At 50.6% G+C, this 27,937-nt stretch overlaps 1 protein-coding gene across 3 annotated transcripts; it reads left to right on the top strand.

Moving 5' to 3' along the window:
- Nucleotides 1-715: 715 nt before the first annotated feature.
- On the top strand, nt 716-26,084 carry DENND6B (DENN domain containing 6B; the record flags this gene model as incomplete). Of its 3 annotated transcripts, none has more annotated exons than XM_082308069.1 (20): nt 716-853; nt 7,433-7,471; nt 7,567-7,609; nt 8,967-9,079; nt 11,088-11,168; nt 13,977-14,082; nt 14,633-14,712; nt 14,973-15,035; nt 15,841-15,896; nt 16,519-16,641; nt 17,052-17,147; nt 17,245-17,339; nt 17,892-17,957; nt 18,651-18,715; nt 19,139-19,228; nt 20,189-20,242; nt 20,616-20,725; nt 22,804-22,906; nt 23,769-23,843; nt 24,195-26,084. In XM_082308069.1, the coding sequence occupies 20 exons, from the start codon at nt 716-718 to the stop codon at nt 24,315-24,317; spliced, it is 1,719 nt and encodes a 572-aa protein (XP_082164195.1). In that variant the 3' UTR covers nt 24,318-26,084. The 3 variants fall into 3 exon arrangements, with proteins under 3 accessions (XP_082164195.1, XP_082164194.1, XP_082164196.1); XM_082308068.1 differs by lacking the exon at nt 716-853 and adding an exon at nt 4,254-4,643; XM_082308070.1 differs by lacking the exons at nt 716-853; nt 24,195-26,084 and adding exons at nt 4,254-4,643; nt 23,197-23,273 and having other exon boundaries at nt 23,769-23,805.
- Nucleotides 26,085-27,937: the final 1,853 nt, after the last annotated feature.

Here is a 27,937-nt window from a genome sequence, read left to right as displayed (position 1 = left end):
GAACGGGTTTTAGCCAGCGCCTCAGGAAATCTGCCATGAAACTGTTATTTATCACCAATATTTGAGCAGTTCCCAGATGTCACTGTCCTCCCACCCCAAGCGCTGAATAAACGTGAGAAGGAAGCAGCTCCTGCCACAGTTCGCGTGCCTTAAACCTAACAAAACCGAGCGCGTTACAGCCCCAATTTACCCGTAGCCATTTACTTTGGACAGCGTCCCCCCCGTGCCAAGCACGGCTCTGCTGGACACCCCGCCGGCCTCCCCGCCACCGGCACCGCTCCCGGCCTGCCGGGAGCCCAGGGGCCGGGCCCCGCCGCGGGCCCGGGGCCCGGGCAGCCGCCCCGGCGGTGCAGGCCGGGGAGGCCCAGGCAGGCCCCGGGGCTGCAGCTGCGGCGCGGGGCGAGCAGGGGGCGGAGGGGTGAAGCTCTGGGGAGCAGCAGCCCCCGGCGGGGCGCAGCAGCGGGGCAGGGTGAGGTGGGTTTAGCGGCGGCCACGTCCCCCCGTGCTTCGGCCGCCGCCGGGCCCCGCGGGGCTCAGCGCGCCCGTCCCCCCGGCCGCGGCCGCCATGACACCCGGCCCGGGGCCGCTCTGCGCGGCCGGAGCCGTCTCGATGGTGGGGGCGGCGGGCGCGGGACCTCCGGGCCGCCGGGGGGCGCGGCGCGGCGGGGCGGGGCCGGGGGGCGGCGGGGCCGGGCCGGGCGGAGCGGGCGCTGCCATGGACGCGCTGTGCCGGGCCGAGCCCCGGCCCCGCCGGCCCGCCGCCGCCTCCCCGCTGCCCTGGGCCCGCTTCTCCGCCTGGCTCGACTGTGTCTGCGTGGTCACCTTCGACCTGGAGCTGGGCCAGGCCATGGAGGTGCGGGCAGGGCCGGGCCGGGGCCCGGGCAGGGCCGGGGGGCGTGGGGGGGATGTGGGCCCGGGCAGGGCCGGGGGGCGTGGGGGGCCTGGGCCCGGGCAGGGCCGGGGGGCGTGGGGGGGATCTGGACGCGGGCAGGGCTGGGGGGCGTGGGGGGGGATCTGGACCCGGGCAGGGCCGGGGGGCGTGGGGGGGGATCTGGGCCCGGGCAGGGCCGGGGGGCGTGGGGGGGATCTGGGCCCGGGCAGGGCCGGGGGGCGTGGGGGGCCTGGGCCCGGGCAGGGCCGGGAGCTGTGGAGAAGGGGGGACAGGCAGGGTGTGGGGCAGCGAACAGGCAGGGGAGGGCGGGGGCAAGGCGGAGCTTGGGAGCGAGGGGGACGGGGCAGAGCTGGGGTGAATGGAGGCTGGGAGCAGGCAGGGTGGGATGGGGGGGCAGAGCAGGCAAAGGCGGGGTGTGGGGAAGGGGCAGGGCCGGAGAAGGGCCCTGTGTGTGGGAAGAGAGGGCAGACTTAGTGCGGGGGACAGGCAGGGGTGGGTGAGGCGGGGGGCAGCTGGGCTCCCCCGCCCTCGGGGGTAAGGCTGGGGTGGGGGGAGGCAGTGTATGTGCAGGGCAGGAGTGGGCAGGGAGGCTGGGGGACGGGGCAGGACAGGGCCTGGGCGCGCAGGGCAGCCCGGGGTGCCCGTGTGCGTGTGTAGGGGCTGGGAAAGGGGGCGGCTGAGGGGGGCAGGGGGCTGCAGAACAGCCGAGGAGGGGGAGCAGGCTGTGAAGGGAGGAGGGTGGTGGAGAGAAGGCTGTGGAGGAAGGGTTGTGGGGTTGGGGAGCGGGGGTAGGGGTGAATCTTCCTCGGAAATACAGATCTGGTGTGTGGGGGTCAGCAGGCACCGAGGAGGCGCTGAGGTGGATGCCGCAGGGCAGCGACAGGGAAGGAGTCGGGAGCTGGGTGGGAAGTGGGGAGCGATGGGGAGATAACGGGGCGCAGTGGGGGGGCTGAGGCGGCTCTGTCAGCCCGAGGATCCGCAGTGCCGGGGGCTTCCCAGGAGGTCTGATAGCTGTGGGGGTGGTTGGGGGCCAGAGAGAATGAACTGGGAGTGAAGGGGTTGGAACAGTTTTTCCCTGTTCCCTGGAAGATTGTGCTGTTTGCCTCTGAAAGAGGATTTGAAGGGAGTCAGATACCGAAGGCCTGTAACGTGACTGAAAGCAAGAGCTGGTCGGTGTTCTAAGGAAAGGCAACGTAAGGGGAGCAGGTAGCTCTGGATTATGCTGAACCTAAGGCGTTATCTCAAATTCCTTGATATTTATTAGTTGTGGGAAGTACTCCTCACTTTGCCTTTGTGTAAGGAGGTTAACGCTTTTTCAGAGGATTGAGACTTTCCATTTTTAAACTCACGCTGAAGCTTCTGAAAGGAACGGAGAGTGGTAGAGATGAAGTTAGCCTATTGCTGCTCTGTTTTCTTAAATACTTGACTATGTTTCTTTCCATGAAGCCTGAAAATAAATAAAAAAATCTGCTGTAGACCTGAGTTTCACATGCTCTATACTCTTTCCTGCAAAACCAGATCTGATATACCCCGGAAGGGATATGAGTACTGGGATAATAACTAGCATTTACAATTTAATGCGTCATAGGAGTGTTTTAATATGTAGCTGCAAAGGTGCTTTCTTAGTGCTTTTATTACCTGTCTAGCGTTATAAGGAGGGGACTTTGCGATCAGGGTATGCAGTAATATGGTTAATCCCTGGAAAGGTATTTTTTTCTTCTTTTTCTTCCTTTCCTCCTTTTTCCTCCTTTGCCTATATAAGTACTGACGGGAAAAGTGTTTCTCCTGTGGCGTTAATGACCAAGAAGACTGGGAACATCTCAGCATCTGGACTGAGTGATGACAGAACCCCACCGTCGCTTTTCCTTTGGCTTGTCCATTGTGGATTTCTGTCTCTGAGCGAAGGGTTTGGGCAAGGAACAGGGGTCTGTGTTGGGTAAGACGCCCAGAAAGGAAGCCAGGCGGAGGAGATCTGCGTGATAAAGATCCCATGTTCCATTCTTGATGGGGCTGGGAAAATAAAAAAGCTCAAGCTGTTACTGTCTTACAGGGGAATTCCAAGTAAAATTATTTCAAAATTTTGAAAAAGTGTAAATGTCACTATTGCCGGTAGTCAAGTGGTGTCATTATCTTCCTGCTTATTCCCTATTTCCATCTGTTGCCTTGGTTGTTTTAGATTGGGTCCAGATCCTGTGGCTTGTCTCCAAGCAGGCTGAGTTCTGCAGCTGAGAAGAGGGAGTTTTATGATTTGGGTTCACGACTGCAAGTTTCTGGGTTAAAAAAATGCGTCTGTGGCACCCAGCCCTGTGGGACTTCAGTCCTGGCTGAGTTTGCACGGGAAGTTTGCCATAGACATTACCAGATCCGTGTAGCTGACTGAGATTAGATCTTGACAGAGCTCTCTGTGGTTTTGTGGATGTACGTACATCCCTCTAAAGAGTGATTTATGCACAGAGGCTGTTCGCGCACCCAAGGATTACACAGAGCGACAGGCTACAAATACTTGGAGTAACTTGTGCTACCTCACACGCTCACAGCAAAGTGAGTCAGAAGGAGGGGAAACCTCCTGCTCTGGAGGTTGCACCATACTTTTGCATCATCTCTGTAACTCGGTGTGTGAAGCTGCAGGCATCCCTCGTCCAACCTTAGGATGTCCCCTGCAGTTCTGCTTTGGGAGCAGGCCTGTCTCAGTCAGGGTTTCTGGGCCGAAACCTCGTCGTCGTTCTTTCCTGAAGACTACTTTTTCCTGAGTACAGGATTCTTTCCGGATAAAACATCTCTTTTCTTCCCTTGCTGCCCAAATCTACGCGGAAGCCGCGTCGTTGAAGCCCGCTTGGTGTATGTTGTCTGCCCTTCAGCGACGCTGAGTAGAAAGGCAGAATTACGCCTGGAATGGGGTGGGCTCTGTGGATACAACTCTGCAGCCAAAAGCTTGTTCAGGGTCTGCTCAGGTTTCTGAATATTGCGTGACTTGTGTTCTGTGCAGTCCCGCAGCACAGATATACCATCGGCCTGAAATTCAGCGAGTCCCACTCTGCTGCTATTTAAATATACAGTAGAAAAGGTGTTACAAAGGAAAACATAGGTTAATGCAGAAATTAGGTATAATTACTGTTTCTGACTCATCCACCCATTTACATTTCTGCAAATAGTCAACTACAGCCGGCAAAAATACCAGGGAGAGAGAAGACGCGTCTCAGAAGACGATCCTCTCCGGCTCGCAGTCCGCGTCCTGCAGGAGCAGCCCTCCCCAGCAGCCGTTTGCCGTCCAACTCCGCAAGGGCTCCGACTTCTCTGGTGCCGCTGTCATAGAAACGCTGAAAATTCATCCCCGTCGTTCTGAAATATCCCTTTTCACAGCGGCGCTGGCTCCTCCCTCCTCGAGCTTTTCCAAACACAGGCACTTTGTGAAGCTGGGTTACTTCAGAGTCACCAGAAGTCATTTTCTGGGATGTTCTCCGTGTTGCTATGACAGCGGCAGAGTACTTGGCACCCGTGCCGAGATCAACAGCAAAGCTTTACTGCAAGGATCTGTTTTCAACAACATGTCACCTCCACGCTTGCTAAGTCAGTATTGATGGGAGGGAGTGCTACACCGCAAGTTATGGCATCATTTAAGCCCTTTGGGGCTACTTCTGAGACATCCAGAGACTTTGACAAATACAAAGTTCCTTTTTGTTTACTGTCGTCTTGCTTTGGAAAAGTTCCAGTGACTAGGATTCGTACTATTTCAGATTGGGGTTTTCATCTTGTAAGTATTTGGCGATTTCCTCCCCACCTCAAGCGCAGAAGTACATGTCAGACTGTTAAACTGAAGGGGAAGCAAAGATGCAGCAGATAAGGCCTATTTTTCAAAAGCATGTTATCTGAATTTTTGGGCCCGTCTGTGCTTCTGTGTTCAGTCAGAAGCATTTGAGCCTGATCTTTTTTTTCTTTTTTTTTTTCTTTTTTTCTTTTTTTCCCCCCAAAATGCTGAGCACGCATCTCCAAGTGAAACATGCGCTTAGCATATCTTAAACTCAGACCCACAAAGCAGCTAGGAGCCATCACTATCCACTTCTGGTCTGATTTGCTCGCAGGAAGACCCCCTCGAAAAGGCAGCAGGAGAATCAGAAGTCTGTCTTGACTCTTGAACTTAAGTTTAGGTCATCGGCAAGCGCTGCAGAAAGCGCGATGCTGCGACGTTCCTGAGCTTCTTGATGAATCAGCGTCAGATGTCCAGGTCTCCGTTCCTGGTCTCTCCATTATTACATGGGAATCAACAAAACGAATGTTTGTATGGTCATTACCTTAGTCACAACCACAAGAATTTATTCAGTCGCCTAATGCAAGAGCATAGCAAGCAGGGAAGCGTGTCTCCTCCTGCGGCGTAGTCGTAACGCATCCCTTCGTGCTGCGGTGTCTACAAAGCCGTCATTCTCTGGTGGTGCCGCGATGTGCTGCCTCATCGCTGTAGCTTGCACGCGATAATTTTGCTCCTGTATTTTTGTAGCTTTCGTCTTTCAGAGAAGCTTTAACCGAAGGCTAATCAGTGTAATTTTTAATTGTTGATTTGGCTCACTCGCTGAAGCTGATTAGATGACCTTGCCAAGGAATCAGTGGGGAATTGTTAGAGCGAAGCGAGCTAGCTCAGTGAGCTGCCAGCGCTCTGGCGTGCTGCCACCCTCGCTATTTATAGACTTGTAAGAAGAGTCAAGCGCTGAAGAGGGCTCCTGATTTGAGTACCAGATGACTCGCACGCTGACCCGAAGCAGAGTTACTGCCTGCGAGCTGCAGAGGTCTGATGAGCAGATCTCCGTTTTTCAAGTCCCTCAGTGCTCGTTTCTTTCTCATCCGCTTATTTAAAGCCACCTGCAATTTCTGCATTTCCCGATCAGTAAGTGCTATAAAGGCCGTGTACTTTGCTTCTACAGATTTGTAAGTACTTTGGTTTCTATCCTCTGCCCAGTGACATGTGAAGCTCACGATCGCTGTCGCTGTGTCATTTCTCACTTCTCGGTGTGATTGCTTCTGCAGGGGAGCAGCCTGGGGATCTTGCTTGCAGCTCTGCCCTCAGCCCTGACCGGAGAAGTCTTGCATTGAGTCTTGCATTCTCTTTTGCTGGGTTACAGTAAATGCAGAAAGAGCGTTATCAGCATTTACGTAGTTCAGCTGCAAAGCTAGAGTCTTTAACTAGATGCTTTAAAATTCTTGACGATCTCTCTTATCTGAAGTGCTCGATGATAAACTGGGTGTAACACAGTTCAGCTGTCACTGGTATGCTGACAAAGCATGAATCCTCAAGCCTGTGCCAGACCCACCTCTTTCTGTACAAAATAAACCTTGGCTTGTCTTTCTAACAACGGATCAAATCAGGGAGGCTAAACCAGAGCTCCAAATCTTCTCAGGCTTCTCCTGCTGCCCATTTTCTGCTTTTTGGTCACTGTCAACAGCGTCTTCAGCTGACCAGTCACTCAGGACTGTTAAATAAGCGTTTTCACCCTGGAGGCAAGGACATGTACCCAAGCCTGTGTCTAACGCCAGGCTTCGTATTGTTTGGTGTACGTAGGATATATTGTTTTCTAATCTCTTCATACAGTAGGACCTCCGTCCAGGCTATCGTTGTCTCCCTCCTGGGTACTGCTGCATCCTTTCCTCTGCCCTTGAGGAGGTATCTTGCCCTGCCCGTATCTTTGCAGAATGCTGCTGCGAAGGTTGCTTCCCCAGCCGCGGCTGTGGGTGCTCTCTGCGCCCTCCTCCAGTGGCTCTTCTTTCCATACCTCATCGCATCTATGCATAGCTTCGTTTTTAAAGCCATTCTTGGTCTGTCATAGAGTCACAGAATCGTTTCGCTTGGAAAAGACCTTTAAGATCATCAAGTCCCTACTGTCTGTCTGCTCATTTCGCTGCTGTGAAATCTCTTTTTACCTCTCAGCAGCTCATGATGCCAGCCTCCCTCACTCCTTCAGAATATTTGGTGGGTTTAGTGAATCGTAGGTGACTTTTTAGCAAGATTTAAAAAAAATCAAAATAAAAAGTGACCCTCCTCCAAACAACAATTAGTAATACACAAAGTCCAAAACCTCCTACGTAGGACATTATTTTGGGCAATTTTTAAACTTGTATTTAGGCGCAAAATTGAACATTAATGCTTTCCAGGCTCGGAGAGTAAGTATACGTTAACATAATTTCAAGCATGGGAATAGTCCTCTCCTGCCATGCTGTAGAGACGAGAGATGTTTGCCCATCAGTAGTCTTACAGAGGAGTTACCAGCTGGGTGGTGGGGCTGTCTGCCCACCGAGCTATCCACTCTCAAGTTAAAATCCAGGTAAAATATAAGCTATTTGGTCTGTCTCCACATCTGCTAGAATAAACACAGATTCTGTGGCAAGTTCAGTGCAGTGGGCTGTTGACAGTCAGATTGTAAATGGGCAGATGTACCTTTTTGTAGGATGTCACTTTGGGTGAAATAAGGCACGTATTGTACGGGAGCAATGGTTACAGATCTATGTAGAAGTCCCGGGGGAAGAGTGACTTACTGACTCTTGTCTCTTTTGCAGTTGGTGTATCCTTATGACTTTAGACTAACAGAGAAAGAGGTAATAACTGTGTTTTTTTCTTTTTTTCCCTGGTTTTAAAGACACTGAGCAGCGGTGATGGAGGTTTTCTTACTGTGTGTTTTTGTTTCTTGCAGAAAACTAGTATCTGCTACTTGTCCTTCCCAGACTCCTACTCAGGTAGGTGGCATCTGCTGGCTTTGCCTGCAGCCCGCGGAGTGGTTCGCGGCCGTTAGGAAAGAAATGGGTTCATGATGGAAAGAGTGAGTCATTGCCTCTAATGCAGCAGAGACCGATGGGCTGTGTCTTCTCGAACTGTGACACCAAGGAGCACCCAGCCCTGCGGTCTGAGCAAAGAGGCTTCTTGTCATTTTCATCGCTCTCTGGATGTAGAATCTGTGATCTCGTGGGTGACAGGACAATTTCTTGATAAGCTTGCACACTCATGCTTCACCCGTGCCATTAAAATATAAAAAAAGTCAGGAAGGGTAGGTTCCCTGAGGTTCGCAGCTCTCGACTGTCAGCATTTCTGTGTTTGTGAGTGAAGTGCTCAGTGAAGGGAAATAGATGGGGAGAGGATGCTTTCACAGCAGAAGTATTCCCAGAGCTTGTATTTACACATCAGAAAGGTGGCAATAAGAAATAAGCACGTTAATTCATCCCAGTACCTGTTTCTTTAAGACTGGGTCCTGGCTGTTAGTTTTCTACAGCTTTGCCCAGTTTAGTTTTAAATGTTTTTAAGGATGTACTTTCACTAGTTTCTCAGAGCTTAGTGAACACTCGGGCTAAATATCCCTTTTAGTAAAGTAAATTATTTACTAATAGTAATATCTTCATAACACACACACACCGGTCTTTACTCTTCTTCGGAGCATAGCACCTGCAAACGGTGGGAAGGAAGTATGTCCTCTTACCCCGTTGTAGCGCCTTAGTCTGTTCAGCTGTGGTTTTTCTTCGGTGAGCTTGGTCTGTCTAACTCTTTCCTCATAACGGACCTCTCTGTACGTGCTCGGCCCGAGTCCTTCGGCCCATCCAACCGATGCAGCCTCCTGGGGACTTCTTGCTGCTATTTTTCCTGCTGTACGAAGTACGCCCGGGGGGTCAGCAGTATCCTACCACCTGGGAGGTGCCCAGCCGCCGTGCTTGTCTAGGCCATTTGCTAGAACTGTTGTGCAGGGGATTTTCGTTCGAACTGGTGTTTGTGTGCTCTCGATTGAGGCCGCTTGTAGGTCTTGCAGTAGGGTGGGTAAGAAGTGGTGGCTGCAGCTACTCAGGATAGATGATACCGGCCAACGTCGGCGAGTTTCCCAGCAACGGCCTGGCGAGGTTTAGCTTGATGATACCAGTTCTTGGGTTCAGCTGTGTGCTCTTCCTGTCCTGCACTGGGTTTTCTTTACGCTGTTACTCTCCATTTTCAATTTTGGAGTTCCTTGTAAATCCGCATCCCTGTTTTTGTCAGCATTTCTGATTTAAGCCATTTCCAGCTTTCTCTTTACTGTTACTTCTTCCTGAGCGTTTGTGATCTTCTGTGTCTCAGGTGGCCTGGGGGATACTCAGTTTAGCTTCCGCCTTCGTCAGTCTGGGGGACAGAGGACCGCTCATTACGAGGACGATGGCGAGTACAATAGAGAAGCCCCCCTGACGCTGCAGGTCAGTTGCGTTTCAGCGCGCTACGTATACCTGCTAAGCAGACAGTAGTGGTGTTGGGTTAAAAGCCAAATATGCTTTGGGTTTGTTTTCTGTACATAAAATACTCATTTTCTATGGCCACGGGAATAGTCAGAAAAGGAGGAGGCTTTCAGCACAGGGACTTACTTCCACGTTAAGACTCATAGAGGGCTGTGTTGGGAATCCCAGCTACGCTGAGAGATGGAACTGAATCGGGGGACCCCAGGTTAGAGCAATGGTCATGCCGAGCTACAGCGAAAAGATGGAACGGTGGCACGCAGGTGACATCCAACAGAGTGCATGGTTACCTGAGCACGTTTCCACGAGGCAAGACAAGAATATCCTTGTCTGTGGTAAATTAGATGTTTACCTCTTTTTGTTGAGGGATGATGGTTCTTTTCATTTATTGCAGGATCTGTGTATATAAAAACATCTGGAATAATTGGCATGCCGCAAATCCACGCTTTGGCTTGCTGTACGCGGGCTGGTTTAGCCATGCCCCAGCACTAATGTCAGGGGTGTCTGTTAGCTGTGGTGTTTCCGTCAGCGAGCTGTCTGTCCCTTTCATGCAGAGAAGGGATGTGCTGGGTGCTGTCGCTTCTTTTAATTGAGCAGATGGCCATCAGATCGACTTGTCCTCTTCTGCTTTCTCCTTTGAGATGATGCTTCCTGTGCATGTGCCTTTTTAACACTTCTGCAATCTTTTTGTGGTATGCAATCCAGAAATGGATTGCTGGTTTGAGAGGGAGTAGGAGGATTTCTTCTCCTAAATTCTGGTCTAGAGATTTTTCAGCTTGCATACATCTTTACTGCTTTGCAGCAACTGGACACTGCCTCACAGATTCACCTAGCTTTAAAGAAGTAAGGGAAGTAAAACTGCCAAAGTAGTGGATTCTGTTGTGGAAAAATAATATTTGGAAAGAGAAAGGTGCCTTAAACTGTGGGGCTTCAAAAAATTATATTAAGGATGGTCTTTGTGTTCGGCACTGATAACTATCCTTCCTCCTTCTTGTCTGTGGGAAGGCATAGTGTGTTTGAAATGATCACTGGGGATTTGTATTAAATCTGTTAGTTTTCATGGGTGCTATGAAGGAAGCATCATTCAGCTTTGTGCTTCGTCCTGAGCATCTCAGGGGAGCCCTCATCGCTCTCTGCAACGGCCTGAAAGGAGGCTGGAGCCGGGGGGGTCGGTCTCTGCTCCCCAGGAACAAGCGATGGGACGAGAGGGAACGGCCTCAAGCTGCGCCAGGGCAGGGTTGGGTTGGGTATTGGGAAAAACTTCTTCCCCCAAAGGGCTGTCAGGGCCTGGCCCAGGCTGCCCAGGGCAGGGGCTGAGTCCCCATCCCTGGGGGGATTTAAAAGGCACAGAGATGTGGTGCTTAGGGACATGGTTTCGTGGTGGGCTTGGCAGCGCTGGGTTAACGGTTGGACTCGATGATCTTAAGGGTCTTTTCCAACCTAAATGATTCTGTGATTCTGTGAAAATTTGACTGGTACTGCCTTAAATGCCTGACTAAAGGGGCGCGCAGTGGGTACGGTAGAGGACATCTCCTCCTCTCGGAAGATGATGTATTCCTTCCTCGACAATGCATTATCTGCTAGCTGGCACAGAGAACTGACAGTCAGAGCCGTCAGCGGCAGCACCGGGTGCCAGGATGAGCTCAGTGGGTTGCCGCAGCGGCTCCTATTAGTGGACGCCTCAATTAACCCTTTAGACGATGGCCCTGAAAGTGCTGCGGAAAGGGGCTAGCGAAAGGTGCTACCTGGAGGCTGCCGTTTTCTGTGAATTTAGTTGTTTTTGTCTCCTCTCAATTTTCCCATTTGGCAAACTCTCCCAGATAGCTGAGCCTGGATAACTTTGGTAAATAGGAGGGAGTGCAGTAATCGCATCATAGCAGGAGCGAGGTGTGTTGTTTGGGCAGTGGCTGGGGGAGTTTGGTGATAGCAGCCATCGGTTTCCCAGTAACAGCGTTGTTGGTCTCTCTTGCAGCGGGAGTCAGCTCATTATTTCGGTTATGTATACTTCAGGCAAGTCAAGGACAGCTCGATGAAGAGAGGTTATTTTCAGAAGGTGAGTACTGAAACCAGATAGCTTGCTACTCTCAACTGGTACGTAGCTGTAAAAAGGCACCTATCCATAGCTGTAAAATAGCACCACTTCCTACGTGACGCCCACGGTGTTTCTGCAGGAAACAGCAAAGGTCACGGAGAACAGGAATATGTGGAAAGTGTAATTCCAAACAAACCTGGATGCGTTGCCATGGTGCGTTAATCACATGAGCAGTGACCTGCTGTCTGAATCATGAGATCCTGAAGTACTCGAACATTTGCTTCAGTATGTACTCTAGTGTCAGAGACAGTGATATCCTTCGTTATTGCGCTCTGTGCTGGTTATACCTTAACCCTACTCTTATTATGGCTTTAATCTTTCTTCTTCCTAGCAGCCATCTGGGAATGGATTTCCTGCTGGGCTGATTGCTTCGAACTAGCAGCGGTGACACCGCTGTACCTCACCAGCCTTGTCTCTTATCATAAATTCCTTTGACACAGACACTGGAAACAATAATATAAACTGCATGTTTATTTCAGCATAAATATGCAAAGGGCTTTGTATTATTCAGACAGATAGTTATGGTCACTGCGTGAAGGAGAGTGAAATTTCAGACTTCTAGAGAAGGAAAATATTTTACTTTGATCCTAAGATCCATTTTTCCTCATGGATCCATGGAATTACTCTTTCAGTAGTGTTTTTTCACATCAAAAGACAAAATGCAATCCTCTCAGCCAAATGAGCTTTGAATACCTGCTCTTCGAAGAGCAATGTTTCATAGTGGTGGTGAATGGAGTCACATCCAGTTGGCGGCTGGTCACGAGTGGTGTTCCCCAGGGCTCAGTGTTGGGGCCGGTCCTGTTCAGCATCTTCACTGATGATCTGGGCGAGGGGATGGAGGGCACCCTCAGCCAGTTTGCAGGGGACACCCAGTCGGGTGGGAGCGTTGGTCTGCTGGGGGGCAGGAGGCTCTGCAGAGGGCCCTGGCCAGGCCGGGTCGATGGGCCCAGGCCCCGGGGTGAGGGTCAGCAAGGCTCAGGGCCGGGTCCTGCCCTGGGGGCACAACAACCCCAGGCACCGCTGCAGGCGTGGGGAGGAGCGGCTGGGAGCTGCCCGGCGGGAAAGGGCCTGGGGGTGGTGGTCGACAGCCGCTGAACACGAGCCAGCAGGGTGCCCAGGTGGCCAAGAGGGCCAGTGGCACCCTGGCTTGTATCAGGACTGGTGTGGCCAGCAGGAGCAGGGAGGTGATGGTGCCCCTGTGCTGGGCACCGGTGAGGCCGCCCCTCGAATGCTGTGCTCAGCGCTGGGCCCCGCACCCCAAGGCGGCCATGGAGGGGCTGGAGCGTGGCCAGAGCAGGGCAGCGAGGCTGGGGCAGGGGCTGGAGCACAAGGCTGGGGAGGAGCGGCTGGGGGAGCTGGGGGGGCTCAGCCTGGAGAAGAGGAGGCTGAGGGGGGCCCTCATCGCTCTCTGCAACGGCCTGAAAGGAGGCTGGAGCCGGGGGGGTCGGTCTCTGCTCCCCAGGAACAGGCGATGGGACGAGAGGGAACGGCCTCAAGCTGCGCCAGGGCAGGGTTGGGTTGGGTATTGGGAAAAACTTCTTCACTGAGAGGGTGGTCAAGCATTGGAACAGGCTGCCCAGGGCAGGGGCTGAGTCCCCATCCCTGGAGGGATTTAAAGGACGGATAGACGTGGTGCTTAGGGACATGGTTTAGTGATGGCCTTGGCAGTGCTGGGTTAACGGTTGGACTCGATGATCTTAAGGGTCTTTTCCAACCTTAACGATTCTATGATTCTATGATAGTAGATCAGCCTGGTGACTTGCTGGAAGGTGGGGACGCCATTCTGTCCCAGCAGTTACTTGGCCTGCTGTGCTTTCTCTCCCCCACCTCTAGGCAGTGACGTGGAGTTTCTTTCAAAGAGACGTGCTAATACAGAAATGAGTTTCTTCATCTCCGCTAAAGCAGGGGATTGATCACTCAAAAAGTTGGAGGATTAGAGAAGCTGGATAACATGGGGACCTGATGAACAGATATTTATACCAGGCTAATCTGCTTGCTCTTTGGTAGACTTACAGAAGTAGTGGGCACATCGGATTCCTCAGTGAAGTATACTGTCATGTTTGCCATTTGAAATAAAAAACCCATCCGAAGTTCTGGGTTGGAAAGGAGGTCTTTAAATGATGCAGAAATTTTCACTGGATCCTAATTAATGTATTCATTAGTGATTAGAGGAAGAGAATAATCAGCATAGTAATGAAAACCCCCAGTGGAACTGAGTTGGAAAAGTTGTAAAAAATAGTGATACATTTCATAAAGAAGCGTTAGAAAGAAGCCAAAACACCAACAAAAAAAGGCATTGCTGGAAACAAATCAGCGCTATTTCAAGTCGCTTTGTTTCTTCTTCCCCAGAATTCCTTTATTTTGTTTATCGACCTAATTTCAGTTTCAGTTCTCCCTCTGAAATGGTTGGTTTGGTAGCTTTGAACCTATCGGCAATTTATTTTTGGTTTTCCTCCAGATGATCTTTTGCTAGGTCACGAGCTCAGCCCCCTCAGGTGTGGTGGCTCCCTGGTAGAAGCTGCCAGCTGTGCTTATTCATCAGACAAAAAACTCCTTGCCTGTGTGGATACCCAGGATCTCCCAAAGCCTGAGGGCTCAACAACTGGGTAGCTAGCCAGAATTCCACCAGGGAAAGTGCTGCTTTTGAGCTCTTTCACATTTTTGATGTTGGTTTTTAAGTGTAGCTGTCTAGTAAGCAGTGTAAGTATGTGCAGTGCTAGGAATGATGATGTCAGGGGGTCTCTGACTCCTAAATGTACCTTTTTTCAGTCTTTGGTGCTGGTGTCACGCCTTCCATATGTGAACTTGTTCCAGTCGTTGCTGCAGCTGATTGCTCCGGAATACTTTGACAAGCTGGAGCCGTGCCTGGAGGCAGGTGAGCAGTCAGATCGAGGAGGGAGGGTTTGCACATTGAAATCTTTTAGAGGTTTTATCAGGAGGTTCCTGAAAGACAGCTGAAATGTTCCAAATTAGTTCATTCTGGAACCAATTCCAACAGGGAAAAACTTCCATCCAAGCGGTTGGCTTGTCAAAATTATAAACAGCTGTAAAGGATGCATTAATGGGAAATGTCTGACAACCTTAATAGATGATGCTGTCAGTATTGCATGCAACGTACTCCCAGAGAGAGGAAAAAACTGCTAATGCTACATCTCTGTCTAGGTCTTTATTGCACTATTCAACTTAATCGTGATTTATCAACGGTATAGTACTGCTGGGCCCGCACTGGGAACAGTGGTGCAGGCGAAGTCTGGTGTCTGACCTAAACTTGCACAATTGTTTGATACGGTGTTTGTTTGCAACTAGCCAGGGGGACGCGTGAGCTAGGAACGAGCGATAATTACATTGGCAGATCTCACAGGACCAGCTGAATTAGCTGTATTGACCTTCAGATTAAACTTTTTTCTTTACCTGTGTCCCTGCAGTGTGCAATGAGATTGATCAGTGGCCGCCTCCTGCGCCAGGACAGACGCTGAACCTTCCGGTGATGGGAGTTGTCATTCAGGTACTCGTTGCTGATGATCTGTACTCAGCAGCAGACTGAGGCAAACTGGGAAGTGGAACAAGTATTCCCTTTTCTTCTGGATGTTAAAATTGCTGTTTGCCCTCGATTCTTTCCCTTTATTTCTAACCTCTGTACGATTAGAACTGATAATTGAGGAAGCTTTCTCGCGTGGATGGTTGTTAGGGAAGAAAGCAACGCGTGCGTGCATGCTGACTGGTTCCATCTCCCTGGATAATCTGTCTCCTCTGTTTGTAATCTAGGTGAGAATCCCATCAAGGGTGGATAAGCCAGGATCAAGCCCAGTGAAGCAGTTCAATCAAGAGGTGAGATGAAGTGTGGCATGACACAAGCAATGATGAGCAGAATCTAGACTACTAAGGAAGGCGGGTGGAGAGGAACTGGAACTCTTTCAGCCTTGTCCCATTTGAAACCACTTTGGCCAGGGATTAATGTGCTTTCAGCTGCCCATCTGGTTCAAACTGCACGCTGTCGTGCCTGTGTCTTTCAAAACAGGACTCTCTGCGCAGAATTTGTGTGCTCCAAGTTATGTATGTGCATTGTTCTCGCAGTTTTTGTTCACCTTGCCTTTCCGGGGAATTCATGCGTAGGTGGGTCTCCACGAGACCCTGCCTTAGTCTTCTGTGTTGTTTTGCAGCGTTTGCCGTCTGAGCATCTTTACTGCTTTTATTCAGCTTTGATTTTGATTCTTGTTCGTTTGATTTTTTCCCCCTTTTTCTCTCCCTTGAATAATGTTGTCATAGTTCACAACTTTTGGTGCCCGTATTACCAACCCTTATTGTCTCTATCTGTATCTTAAGCTCTGTGTTGCACCAGAGGGAACTCTAGAAAATAAAGGAGCAGACACAAGAAGTCTTTCCCATCTTGAAAAGAAGGGATTCTTGGCTATCTTCTAGCAAAGGAAATGCATTTGGACCTTGAATGCTCAATCCAGATCTGTTCCTGGCTCGTATCTCTTAAGTGTTAACCTTGTTCTCTTCTTTTTATTCTTATTGTAGAGGGAGCTGGTTTATGATTGATGTGGTCAGTTTAGATGGCGTTTCAGTCAGGATGCTTCCATTTACTGACAGTTTGGGGTTTGTGTTGTTTTTTTTTTTCTTCCTCATTTAGAATCTGTTACCAGCCCCACTGGTTCTCCCCAGTATTCATGAACTGGATCTTTTCAGGTGAGAGCAACCCTCTCCTCTCCATCTGCTTTCCCCTCTCCCTGTACCCTATATATTGTACCCTATATTTCCCCCCTCCCGAGTACCCTATATATTGTAGGCATAGTGAAGATGTCAAACGAGGAATCAAAAATTACTGCTTGGCAGAGCGTCCTTTAGAACACTGGGCTTGCAGAGCTTGTGCAGCGTTTAAACCGGTGTGCACTGCCCTTAGCACAACCCCCTGCATCCAGGTTAGAGGAGGGTTTCTTGTCCTGACCTCAGCTGGTGAGCTGAGCTCTGAAGCGTAGGTGTTGTGTGTCTGAACCAAACTTTTCAGCATTATAGGTGCTATTCTAATAGACCTACGTCTGCTGTAATCCACATGCATTTTACTTTGCTTAGATAAGAAGGCATACTGAGAGCAATATGATCAGCAAGTTGCTTTACATTGCTTAAAGCGTTTCCTTTAAACGTGTGTAAAATGGTTGAGCAGCAGCGTGTGTAAAGACACATGGCATTCTGTTGTGGGATGCTAAAAGTCAGTCCTAGATACCAAGTTCCTGGGTAGGCTTACGTGCAATAACTGTGTCTGGTCTTTTCTGAACTGCATTTCTAACCTCATTCTTCCTTTCACCGACAGGTGTTTCCAGCCAGTGCTAATTCACATCCAGATGTTATGGGAGCTGATGTTACTAGGAGAGCCAATTGTGGTAATGGCACCATCCCCTACAGTTTCTTCAGAAATGGTTCTGGCACTGACCAGGTAAGGCCTTCAGATTCCGAGGTACAGGTAACTATAATAATAAATTCTGGCAGTTTTTTCTCTTTCAGATCCACTTTTCTGCCGAGTCAAGTGTTTTAGGTTTAGTTTGCCTATGAAAGCACGTAAGACAAATAGCATAGCAAGAGTCTTGTTCATATGCCGCCAATGGTAGAGGAGAGTAAAAGTGAATCTCCCGTGTTGGGAGACCTGATGGTTAGCAGCCCTGCGGAGCTTTGTCTCCTCAGCTTTGAACTCTGCTTTAGCAAAAAAAAAAGCCTGGAACTCCTCCAAAGTGTGAAGTGTTTTGTCCTCTGGCAGGACAAAACACCGCTGTAGGATAGAAACCTGATGTAAACACACGTTCCTGCTCTGTGAAGTTTATGTGGCAACTATTCTGTCTATCGTTACAGCTGCCTTGCTCCTCTGAGGTACTGTTGTGACTACCGCCCCTATTTTACCATCCACGACAGTGAATTTAAAGAGTATACCACCAGGACACAAGCTCCGTAAGTAGCCCGTAGACCCTTGCTACCCACTTGCCACTGTCTGTGTGAAGGAAACCCTGAGGTTAGCATTGTTCTGCTTGTTTTCCCCTCTTTCTAGGCCAAACATCGTTGTGGGAGTCACAAACCCTTTCTTTATCAAAACTCTCCAGCACTGGCCACACATTCTTCGGGTTGGGGAGCTGAGAATGTCAGGTAAGGGTGGAACCAAAGTCCTGTTGTGCTGGTAGACCTTGTTAGAGGCTCGTAGTGAGCTGACGGTTGCAGTGCTAGCCATCATCTTCATTCCTGTGAGAGCTGAGAAACCAAAGGGAAGCCTAGGCTCTGACTCAGTTGATGTGCAGGATGAGTGCAAGTAATGGTGAAGACAAATCGTTGAGAGGATAACTTGCTGTGGTTTTTTTCTGAAAAGGAGAAGTCCTTCCTGGGCAGGAAAGAGAAAATTGAGTAGAGAAGAACAGGGAGGTGGAGAGAGAGACTCTGATTATTGTCTATGAAGCCAAGAAAACCTCTAGGTTGAGGAGTGGGGTTTTTTGCAAGGCCTCCTTAACATGTTCCTGTTCCAAAATTTTAGCAGGAAAGTTAGCAGACGAGAAGACTTATGTGAGGGTGGAGTTGAGGGAGGATACGATTTAAGATGTACAAGTGTAGGACTGGATGTTCTCAAGTGGAAAGTCTCTCACGTGTGTGCTGGGGCTGCGAGGGCAGATTCAGAGCCTGAACCAGTCATTTGGTGTCTTTCCACAGGAGACCTGCCCAAGCAAGTTAAGGTGAAGAAGCTAGCTAAACTAAAAACTCTAGACACAAAACCGGGTAAGTCCTGTTGTCAGACATCATTTCATTTATTTACCCTTCCACGTGGGGGATTTAGCAGGCTTTGCAGGCATGTGAACGTTACCTACGTTATTCCTTGTAGTTCAACAAACGGACATTTTGGTGTTACCATCTTCTCGTACTCGATGAGCTACGCAGCGCTCTGTAGTGGCATCCCCCATCTAATACAGAAAAACTGTACATCTTTGTTCTGAGATTGAAAAAGCCAATTGAACAAACTATCTTAGTGTCGGGAGAGCTTCTAATTTTCTTGCTTTTGTTTTATATATCATATCTGCTTTTTAGATGCGATGGAAGTTAAAGGAACTTGCTTACCTAGGTACAGCTGTCACTTAACTAACTGTTCAGCTCAGGCCTAGCCATAAGCTGACTCCCATAAGTTATCTCACCATAAGCTTAGCATAAGAAGGTCCTTGAGGTAGTTCAGTGTCCTTTAATCCTGCTGTGAGATCTGGCGGCATTAGCAATTTCATAATTTTTGTAATTATTTTTTTATCATTTTTGTAATTATACGGACACGCACAGAGCTGCCAGGGCTTGTGCTAGGAATTTCAGTTCTGTTATCCCTGCGCTATACAATGATATCTAATCTAGAGCCTCCTCTAGATACGGGGGCAAAGTTGTGTTTTTAACTTCTGGTTTTTCTGTGTTGGTTTTTTTTTGTCAATCTAGGAATCTATACTTCTTATAAAACATTTCTTCACAAAGACAAAACCCTGATAAAAAGATTACTAAAGGTAAGCCGTTTCCACTCTGTCCTACATCCTGTATGTCATTGTGGGAAAACCGTGCTAACAGCTTGCTTTAAACCGGTAAAATTCTCCAAAAGAAACAGACTTTTTACAGTGCGTAATGACTTAGTCCAGTGTCCTTGGACATGTTTATCATGCCAGTTTTAAAGTTTTTCACTTAATATCATGTGTTAAATGCTGGCGCTAATGATAACCTAAGTGGGACCGATTGTTACCAAAAAAGGAGTCTGAAAGAACAGATTCTGCGTAGTGAAATGTGAGTGATACGTTTAACTAGAGAGTGGAATATGTATTTTGGGCGGTACCGTTTTCTGGACTGGTGGCTCATAGCTGCGGCGCTTGCAAATTCTGCGTCCGTCTGCCTAATGGGGAGCAGCACCTTTGTGAACGCGCTGCTTGTGCTTGCAGGGGATTCAGCGGAAACGCCCGTCTGAAGTCCAAAGTGCCCTTCTGAGGCGTCACCTCCTGGAGCTCACCCAGAGTTTCATTATTCCCCTGGTGAGTTGAGCCGAGGCTTGTCAGGGTGGTGTAAAGGTGAGGGGAGGCGAGGAGGAGATGCTTGAGGGACAAGTTTGCACTTGCCCTCTTTTATTCACCCGTAGCTGAGCATCTGTAATAGATTGAGGATTTGGCACTCTGTAGAGATGTTTTACTGCGTGGAAAGGAACTAAATGTCTCTTGAACGCAAATTTCAGTAATTAGCATGAAAGTCTGCAGGCTGGCTATTGAGCACGCTGTGTGTAAAGACAGAACGCTTTGTTTCCTGCACTGTAGGAATAGGTGCTCCACGTTGTTTGCTTCTAATGCCAACTCTTTGCTCTTTTCAACAGGTAGTCAAAGCGGATATATAGGGAAGGGATGGGAGCCCTAAAAACATTCCAAAACATTCCTCTTGCCCTCTAACGCTGGAATCAACCCCACTGCCAGTCTGGAACCCTCCCTTCTGGCTTTGGGAAGCTTTGCTGCAGAGCTTAAGAGGCCTGTCCACGTGGTGATCACCACCCGAAGGCAGATTTTTGCAGAAAGCAAACGCTTTCTTTCAAGGCCTTCCCTGTCTAGTCCTGCTAGAAAGCTGCTGGTGCTTTTTTGGTGACCGTCCAGTTGGCCAAGTTTGGCTCCTCCGCTTTCTTTTCCACATCGTCTTAGGAGGCAGTGTATGGGAGGGCAGAGCATCTTCTCAGATTCTAGTCCCTCCTGCCAACTTCTTCCCACCCGACCTCTTCTCACGTGGCATGCTTAGGATTCTGGCAGCATAGTCGTGTGACCTAGCCCCTGGTGGGAAACAAGCTGCAACACTTAGGCTCGTGTAAAATGCAACTATGAAGAAAAAAACCAGAGAGTAGGAGGCTGTTGATTGGGCCTGTGATGCATCGGAGAGGACCGCCACACTCGGTGACCAGGCAAGAGGCTCCTTAGTTGTTTTAACTTCTTTAATTTTTCGTTTTAATTTCTTCTTAGGAGCATTATATTGCAAGTCTGATGCCTCTGCAGAGGGCCATTACTCCGTGGAAGGTATGTTCAATTTTCCAATTGCTTCTGCTTTCCTTTGACTGCGGGGATGGGGAATAGTTATGCCATATGCTGATCACACACTCTGATACGCTGGGTCAACTTCCCTCGTTGAAGGAAGAGGGTTATTACTCCTTTGAACAAAAAAAAAAAAGTTGAAACAAACATTGGGACAGATGCTTCCTGTTTTGCAGCCAGCTCAGCTATTGTGAACCTAATTTGAATTTTACTAGCAAGGCTGGTTAAGATGTTCATGCATTTTTTGTTCTCATAGTTGTTGAGTCTGCCTTGTGCAGCCTCTTCCACTGTAAATATTGACCTCATTTTCCCCCGGTTTCTTTTGGGTGCCATGTAATATGGTCTTTCTGTTGTGCAGAATCCTCCACAGATTCGTCCTTTCCGTCAGGAAGATTTCATGAAGACCCTTGAGCATGCTGGTCCCCAACTTACCTGTGTACTTAAGGGTGACTGGTTAGGCCTCTACAGGTAAGGTTTTGGTCATTCCTTGCCTTATCCCCTTAACAGCTGGTGCAAGTTACCATCAACATCAAATCCTGAACCAGAGTTGGGAGCAAAAAGGGGGTGTCAGGACAGAGGCTGGTCACCTGCAAGACTCATGCCTGTGAAGAACTGAGTAATAATGGTCAGGAAAAGCAGATGCAGGGCAGAATCAGCCCTGTGTTTTATGCAGTCTGTTAAATGAGTAGATACCTTCGGGTTTAGAAGCTGTCAACTCTCCACCTTCAGGAACTTAAACTACGTCCTCGCTGCTGGAGAAGAAGGGGACTCATCTCTGACATCAGCTGTGTCATTTATTGTCCTCCAGGGAATCTTTCTTTTTGATGTGTCTGGTCCTGGGCAGATGGGGTATAAAGACTTGTAGGTCTTTGGCCAGTAGTGGTTGTGGTACAGCGCTCAGGACAACGGCTATTTCATTTTTACTGCATGATGGCAGTGCTGTTAGAACATCGAAGGGCGTGGTTTCTCCAGGGTAGAATTTAAGAGAGCATGCAGGAGAGTTCATCCATAGTTTTCATAAAGGATAATTAGTTATAAATGGGATGGAGAAGGCACTTATCACAATATGTGTAGGAAAAAATCCAGAAATCGGATACCCAGTGGGAAGGAAAGTGCGAGATGTACGGATATGGAGAAGGGAAAAAATTCCAGAAAGTGAGCAGAGACACTAATCATGGATTAGTATGTTTTGTTGCTGTGATAAAGTTTGTACCATTTTGTGCTTTAATCTATTTAGCAGAAAACAAGCAGTTTCGCTCCTTATGGTGTGGGTGTGGTAGACAGATTTAATTTTGGAGATCTAATATTTTGGAAAATAGTAACAACCGATGAGCCGTTTCAATGCATTGGTTGAGGTTTGCAGGCAACTGATGTACGTGCAGAAGTTTACACGTTCCAGGGTTCTTAACTGTGTGAGGTTTTGTGCATGTACTATTTCTTGTGTTCCTAAGTCAAACCCTTAATTAAAAAATAAGTCTGTCTGGATCACAGTGGCATCTTGAGATGTTGGCTGGGTTTAGGACTCCACTGTGCTGGGGAGAGCGCACAAGAGGAAGACTCCTTCAGGTGTCAAAAAGCAGCGCTGCAAACATCAGCTGCGTTCTGCTGGTGAAGTGCTCTCTGCAGGTAGCCTGAGGAAGCAGCTTGAAGAGTGGGCCACTCTTAATAGAGGAAAATGCCGAAATACAGCGCCTGAGATACCCCCGCTGTTAATCAGGGAGTTGCAAAGAATGTGCTGCTAAAGTGGCTGCTACTCAGCTCTGTATGGCATCTTAAACCTTCTCATCTTTTTCCTTCTCTGCTGCCACAACCCTCGTCTTTCAGGTAGTGGCTTTTCAATCCCATTTTGAACTTGATCTGAAGTTTATAACGCTCCGAGACAAAAACAGGTGTTGTGCTGCCCCCTGTTCATTTTCCTGCGTAGCTCAGTCAAACGGAGGTTTGTTACTGTACCGCACTGGAGAGGTGTAATTTCGCATCCTTTGACATAGCCTAGATGATACCTTGTTTACGTAGGAGAGATGTAAATCACCAGTTATGTGGGACTTAAGTCCATGCTGGCAAATGGTTGAAAGCTTTATGGATCAGGAAAGGAGAGGCATTAAGCAAGATACTGCAGAGGAATGTGAATTTCTTCCCGTGTTGAACCATCCCGGCTATCATAACTCCAAAGGAAAAGTGGGCCAAGACGAGGCTACAGAAGGGCAAGGAGCACTGCTGCTTGCATTGCCTGAGGCTCGAGCTGGCGCAAAGGAAGGTGGGAGCCTGGGGGATTGCCCCTCTCGTCGGTGGCGAGCTGCTGAAGCTGCTCAGCTGTGTCCCGGTAATGCCTGGCAGAAGAGAAGCCTCTGGAGTAGACAGGACACGAAAAGAGCGTGTTAGCTCATAATCAGTTACCATCCCTAACGACACCGTGAATCGGAATGTCTTTTCCTCTCACGTCTGCGGCTGCTGCAGTAGGAAGGGGAACCGCTGTGCAAAGCGGCCAGCGTGCTTCTCTGGATTCCCCCTCTGTCCCCTTCTCAGCGTCACCTCTCTTTCTGCAGGCGTTTCTTCAAGTCTCCCAACTTCGATGGCTGGTACCGGCAGAGGCACAAGGAAATGACCCAGAAGCTGGAGGCCCTTCATCTGGAGGCGATCTGTGAAGCGGTATGTTCCAGCTGCAGGTATTAAAACAACCCCAGACTTCTCAGGCCTGAAACCTGGTTGACGAGGGCACCGCTGCCTTGGACGCTTATTGACGCGTCTCGATTCTGCACGGATGGGTGGGGGACAGTGCCTCGCGCCCTTGGGAATCACAGCTCTGCCTCGCGCCTGTCGGTGCCCAGGAACGGCAGCGCACGCGGGGGACGAGAACGCGAGCAGCTCAGCTCCCCTGCTTTGTTAGCCACTGCAGGTCCTGCCCTGGCTGCTTCTATCAACTATTTTTCATTCGTCAGGCCCTTCCCAAGCCAACAGAGTGCCAGACTGGGAGCGTCGTCTGTTGCTGGCTTCCTTAATGCCTAAGTGAAAATAGGTAGGATTTGTAGCAGTGACTGCTGGTACAATTTCTTAAACTGAGCAGCTGCTGGGGTAGTCCCAGAGCTCTGGCATCCTACCCCGGTGCATCTTCAGCTGCAGCGCTTGCTTCACTGTTCAGCAGTGCAGGTCCTCGAGCACGGTGTGGGGAATGCCAGAGCTGTCTCCTTTTTTAACTGGCCTGACTCTGGCAAATAGATTTAAATTCTGAGCACAACACAAGATTCACGGTGCTGACTGGAGGATTACCTGCGTGTTACTGCATCTTTCCTTGATTCTTCTCTTGCAGGCAAGAGCTTGATGCTGTCGTGGTCAGAAAAGTGAGGAGAGCTCTGTCTTGCTCATTTAGGCTTAAGCGCTGCAAGCAGAGTTGTGAAAGGGGATGAGAAGCCTCCTCCTCGCTTTTATTTCAGGCTTTGCTTAGGGGTATCTCTTTGAGAAAAGCTTCTCTAAAGAAGAAATGTCCCTGAAGAAAGCTGTTCTTTCTCTTTAGAACATTGTGGCCTGGATGAAGGACAAGTCTGAGGTGGAGATTGTAGACCTGGTGCTAAAACTTCGTGAGAAGCTGGTAAGTTTTCCTCCCTTCTTCCTGCACTCGATCCTTTCTGCCTGTGTCTCTGGGGCAGGGAGAGACCAGGGACATGGCTCACACTTGTTGCTTAGAAAACTTTGTTCTCACTCCCTGATTTGGAGACCTGGCAAATGGGACAGTCATGAAACGTTAGTGTTTGTGCAGGAAAGGATTCAAAGTTCTGACTCTCTTCATCTCCCTGAGGCTCAGGTGACAGTTTTCTGTCTGCTGTCTCCTACCCCGAACTAACGAGACAACGTGAAGTTTGCTCAGTCAATGGCGAAGCGGGAGGAGGACCTTTGAAGCTATTACACGATTCCTCTGTTTCTCTCCTCTCTCTCGCTGTAGGTAAGAGCCAGGTGCCAGCACCTCCCTGTGAAGGAGGAGACTCTGCAGCGGGTGGGCCTGTATATTGAGACCATCATCGGCTCCTTGCCGGAGGATCTGCAGACTGTGCTGCACCACCACTGAGCACGGCGAAGGGACTCTGTTGGAGAAGGAAGGGCCCTCCCACCCTGCTCCGAGCTGTGGGCAGCTGCGGTTGCGTTTGGAAAGGAAACCTCTTCCCTGATCCAGCCAGCATGACCTGATCTGGGCCTTGCTCCATGATCCTCAGCACGTGAGCATGTGGGTCAGAACTGCAGCAGAAATGGGGAACCGCGTGCGCTGTTCTCTGTCTACTCCTGCTCTGAGGAGCTGGATTAGGGGACTGTAAATGAGAAACTGTTCCCTGTGTGGCTGTTAGTCGGTCAGAAGGTGACGGCCAGGCTTCCAGCAGCATGTCATAGGCTGTGCAAAACGTGTGTCGCCCATATATACACATCCATCCTTGTCTAGTGCTTGGGCTCTCCAAATTTCAATGCCGTCATCCTGCCTGGAGGAAGCAGGACCAGGCCTGTAGAGGGGAGTTGTTTTCAGGACAGCTCCTGATGATAACGAGAGAGAGGCGAGTCCCCCACGTACAAATGATGTCAAGAAATTGTCACTGCCCGTTCGGCAGCCTGACTCATGCTGGCAAGAGCCTCAGCTGTGATGGGAGTGGGAGGATGAATTGCCGAACGTGGAATGCTGTTGTTTTTCCCCCAAGACAGAGACAGAGAAGAAGGGCTGGTGCGTCTGCAAGGAACAGAGCTCTCCAGAGATCACGGCTGGGTGCTGTGTGAATGGGAATAGCTACCGGAGCTCCACCGAGAGGAGCTGGCCTCCAAATGTAATTTATTCTGCTTGAAAAATCAAGTTTGTGTGCTTTAATAATGTATGAGACAGCTGGAGCTCTGCCTTGGGCAATGAGATATCTAATAAGGTCAGCCCACTTGCCGATAAAACATGGTGGAGAGCCTGATTTTTACAGCCTGTGTCAGCCTTGCCAAGCGGGAGCTCACAGCGTGGCCCGTGCGTGGGTGCGCCGGCCCCGCTGTGAGAGGTGCGCGCCCGCCCCGTGCTGAGGCCATGGGGAGCAACCTCCAGCTCTCACCACAGCTCGTTCTTACCACAGCCCACCTTCCAGCTCGGTCACGCTGCTCCCGTTCACCTCTTGGGAAAGAGGGAGACGTGTGTGTGTGCTTCTGGGCTGAACGGAGGAGAGACTCGAGGCTCTGCTGCCGGCGTTGGAGGCAGTTGCCCTCTGCCTGAGAGCGCGGTCTTTCTGCCCGCTGCCTTGGAAGTGGATTTACTGTAACCCCAGGGTTGATTGCTGCTACCATAACTGCATTTCACCATCTGCCAGTCCGGCCAGGGCCTGAATGTTTGCCTTAAGAATGGGTTTTAAGATGGGTCTGGCAGCCTGACGCACTCCTGTTCCCTACCAAGCCCCGGAGCGTACCTTTGCACGTGGCAGGAGGGTTTGGCATTTCGGCCAAGACCTGCGCGAAGCCGTCGGCAGTGCCCAGCGCTCGTGGGGTGGAAGTTTTGCCGTCTCTGCCGGTTGCTGCACTGCCTCGGGGCTGGGGAGGTGCCCGCGAGTCTCAGAGATGGCTGAACCCTTCCTGCATTTTCCCCCTCCAGAGCCAGGCACGGACAGCGCAGGAACAGCGGGAGGCTGCTCGGTTTCCCACCGCCTCCAGCCTGGAAGCGGCCGAGCGAGGAGACACGGCCATACCTCCCTGTAGGAAGGAATTCTGTACAATACTCCTTAGCAGCAGCCCTGCCTGTACAGTGTACATTCTGTATATAGCGTTGGTGTGTGCGTCCGTGCAATAGCTCTGCAGTGACCGTGGTGGACCGAAGCGCTAATGTATAGTAGAAAATAATAGTTTAAAAAAAACCAACTAAGCCAAGTTGTCTCCTGGTTTGGGTCTCTCTCAGTAGATTTATGTGTTTAGGAATGGGGTTTCTCTGCAGAGGTGCTGCTGAGCTCGGTCGCCGATGGCCCTCAGCGCAGCGGTTTCTCAGGCTCCGTGAGACGCCTGTCCGGGCTCTGGGTCAGCGCGGAGGCTCCCGGCCCTTTGGCAGACCCTAGGGTTCGCTAAGCCCGGCCCCGCAAAGGGCACCTGGCAGAGCCGCCTGCTGCCGCGCGTCCCTCCGCCCTGCCCACGGCAGGAGCGGTGCCCCTGCAGAGCCAGCACCGCCTGGGGGGGAGCGGCCCGCCGTCAGAAGCCTTGGGAGCAGCCGCTTGGGGAGGCGCATCCCCTTGCCACCGATCTCGGAGCTCAGGCTCGCTTCGGGCTGCCGTCTTTTCCCCCCTTTGCACCCAGTTGAGTCCTTTTGGCTCTTGCGTGCTGGTTGCCGCTGTTGTGCACGCTGTTTTCTCTCCCCCCCAGCTCTGTCACCGCTCCTTCCAGGATGGGTTTGTCCCTGGCTGGTTTTGGTGCTGCAGAGACGCTGGCACTCCGGGATCCAGCTCTTCACCTCCTTCTGGTTATTGGTTTTGGGCTTTTTGTCATCCTCACCAGCTGCTCTTCTTTTAACACCCTCTGTAGGTGCTGGTTCGTCTCCCTCCCTTTCGCTGGGTTGGAATCGTTGCGGCCCTGCCGGTGCCCAGCCTGCAGCCTTGGCTGCGGGCCCGCCCCACGCTTGTCCAACGGTGTTTTCACAGAAACACGGCACTACCAAAAGCTGGGGAGGGTCGCCGTTGCTTTCATAGTCCTGTGGTTTGCCTCTCTTCTGCTCCCCAGCCTCCTTACTCTTTTCCAGCCCTTCCTTTCCTCTGGGAATCTCCTGGGGCGGGATCCGAGGTCGACCCAACTTGTCCTCCCATCCCTGTGCACCCCCACCCCTTTGCTCCCATTTCTCCTTGCAGAGCCTTGGCCGCCCCGCGAGCCCTAGCAGCGCGGTTGTTCCTGGTTCTCCTAGCAAGCCTCAGCCTAATCATTTTCTCTCCCGAGCACCAGGTGGGAGAGGGTCATACCACGAACGCTGCTGCCGCTCACCTGGTACCCACAGGAGGAGGCCCTGGGTGCTCGTGGCCTTAGGACTTGCGTTACGCCAAGCTCGGGGCTGTACTGTCTGGCAGCGATTCATCCCTCGCGTCCTACACGGGTGCGCTGGCCCGCCCTGACGCCAGACACATCCTTTGTCTTCCTCGCTGCGTCGTCTTCGGTACCGACAGACGTCGTACGGCCGCGGGGGCCAGGGGCGTGCCCGGAGCTGGGTCGGGGCACGAGCACGCACTCTTATCTTCTGCAGTGCTCAGCCGCCGCTGGCTCATCTGCCCGGCGTCCTGTAGCTGTTCCTCGACAGCCCAAACCTCCCCCTTCAGGTATTATTCCTCTTGACTATGGATTTTTAGCTTTGCATTCCTCCCAAGGAGGTCAGATCCTGTTTCCTGCAAATCACACCCGTTATTAGCCTTTTCGCTTTCCTACCTCAGCTTCTACGCGCTGTCCATTTCCCCCTCGTCGTCTAACAGGCTTTTCTGCTCTGCCCTGTTCGGAAGCCCTGGTTCACGTGCCCGTATTAAGAGCCTGGGACCTTGTCCCTGTCCCCCCCAGCAATGGCTGCGTTGTGCTGCTGGCCATAACCAACTTTTAAATGACTGGGAGCCCTCGCCCCCTCCTCACCTCCGTTTCTGCTGGCGCAGGGGTCCCAGCGGTCACCAAAGGGCGCGCTGCTGGGTGGCAGATGGATTACTTGGGGAAGGAGCCACTGCCAAG

The sequence above is a fragment of the Platalea leucorodia genome, assembly GCF_965183815.1.
Source record: "Platalea leucorodia genome assembly, chromosome: 4".
NCBI classification, from domain to species: domain Eukaryota; kingdom Metazoa; phylum Chordata; class Aves; order Pelecaniformes; family Threskiornithidae; genus Platalea; species Platalea leucorodia.
This window is presented reverse-complemented; position numbering and strand designations above follow the sequence as displayed.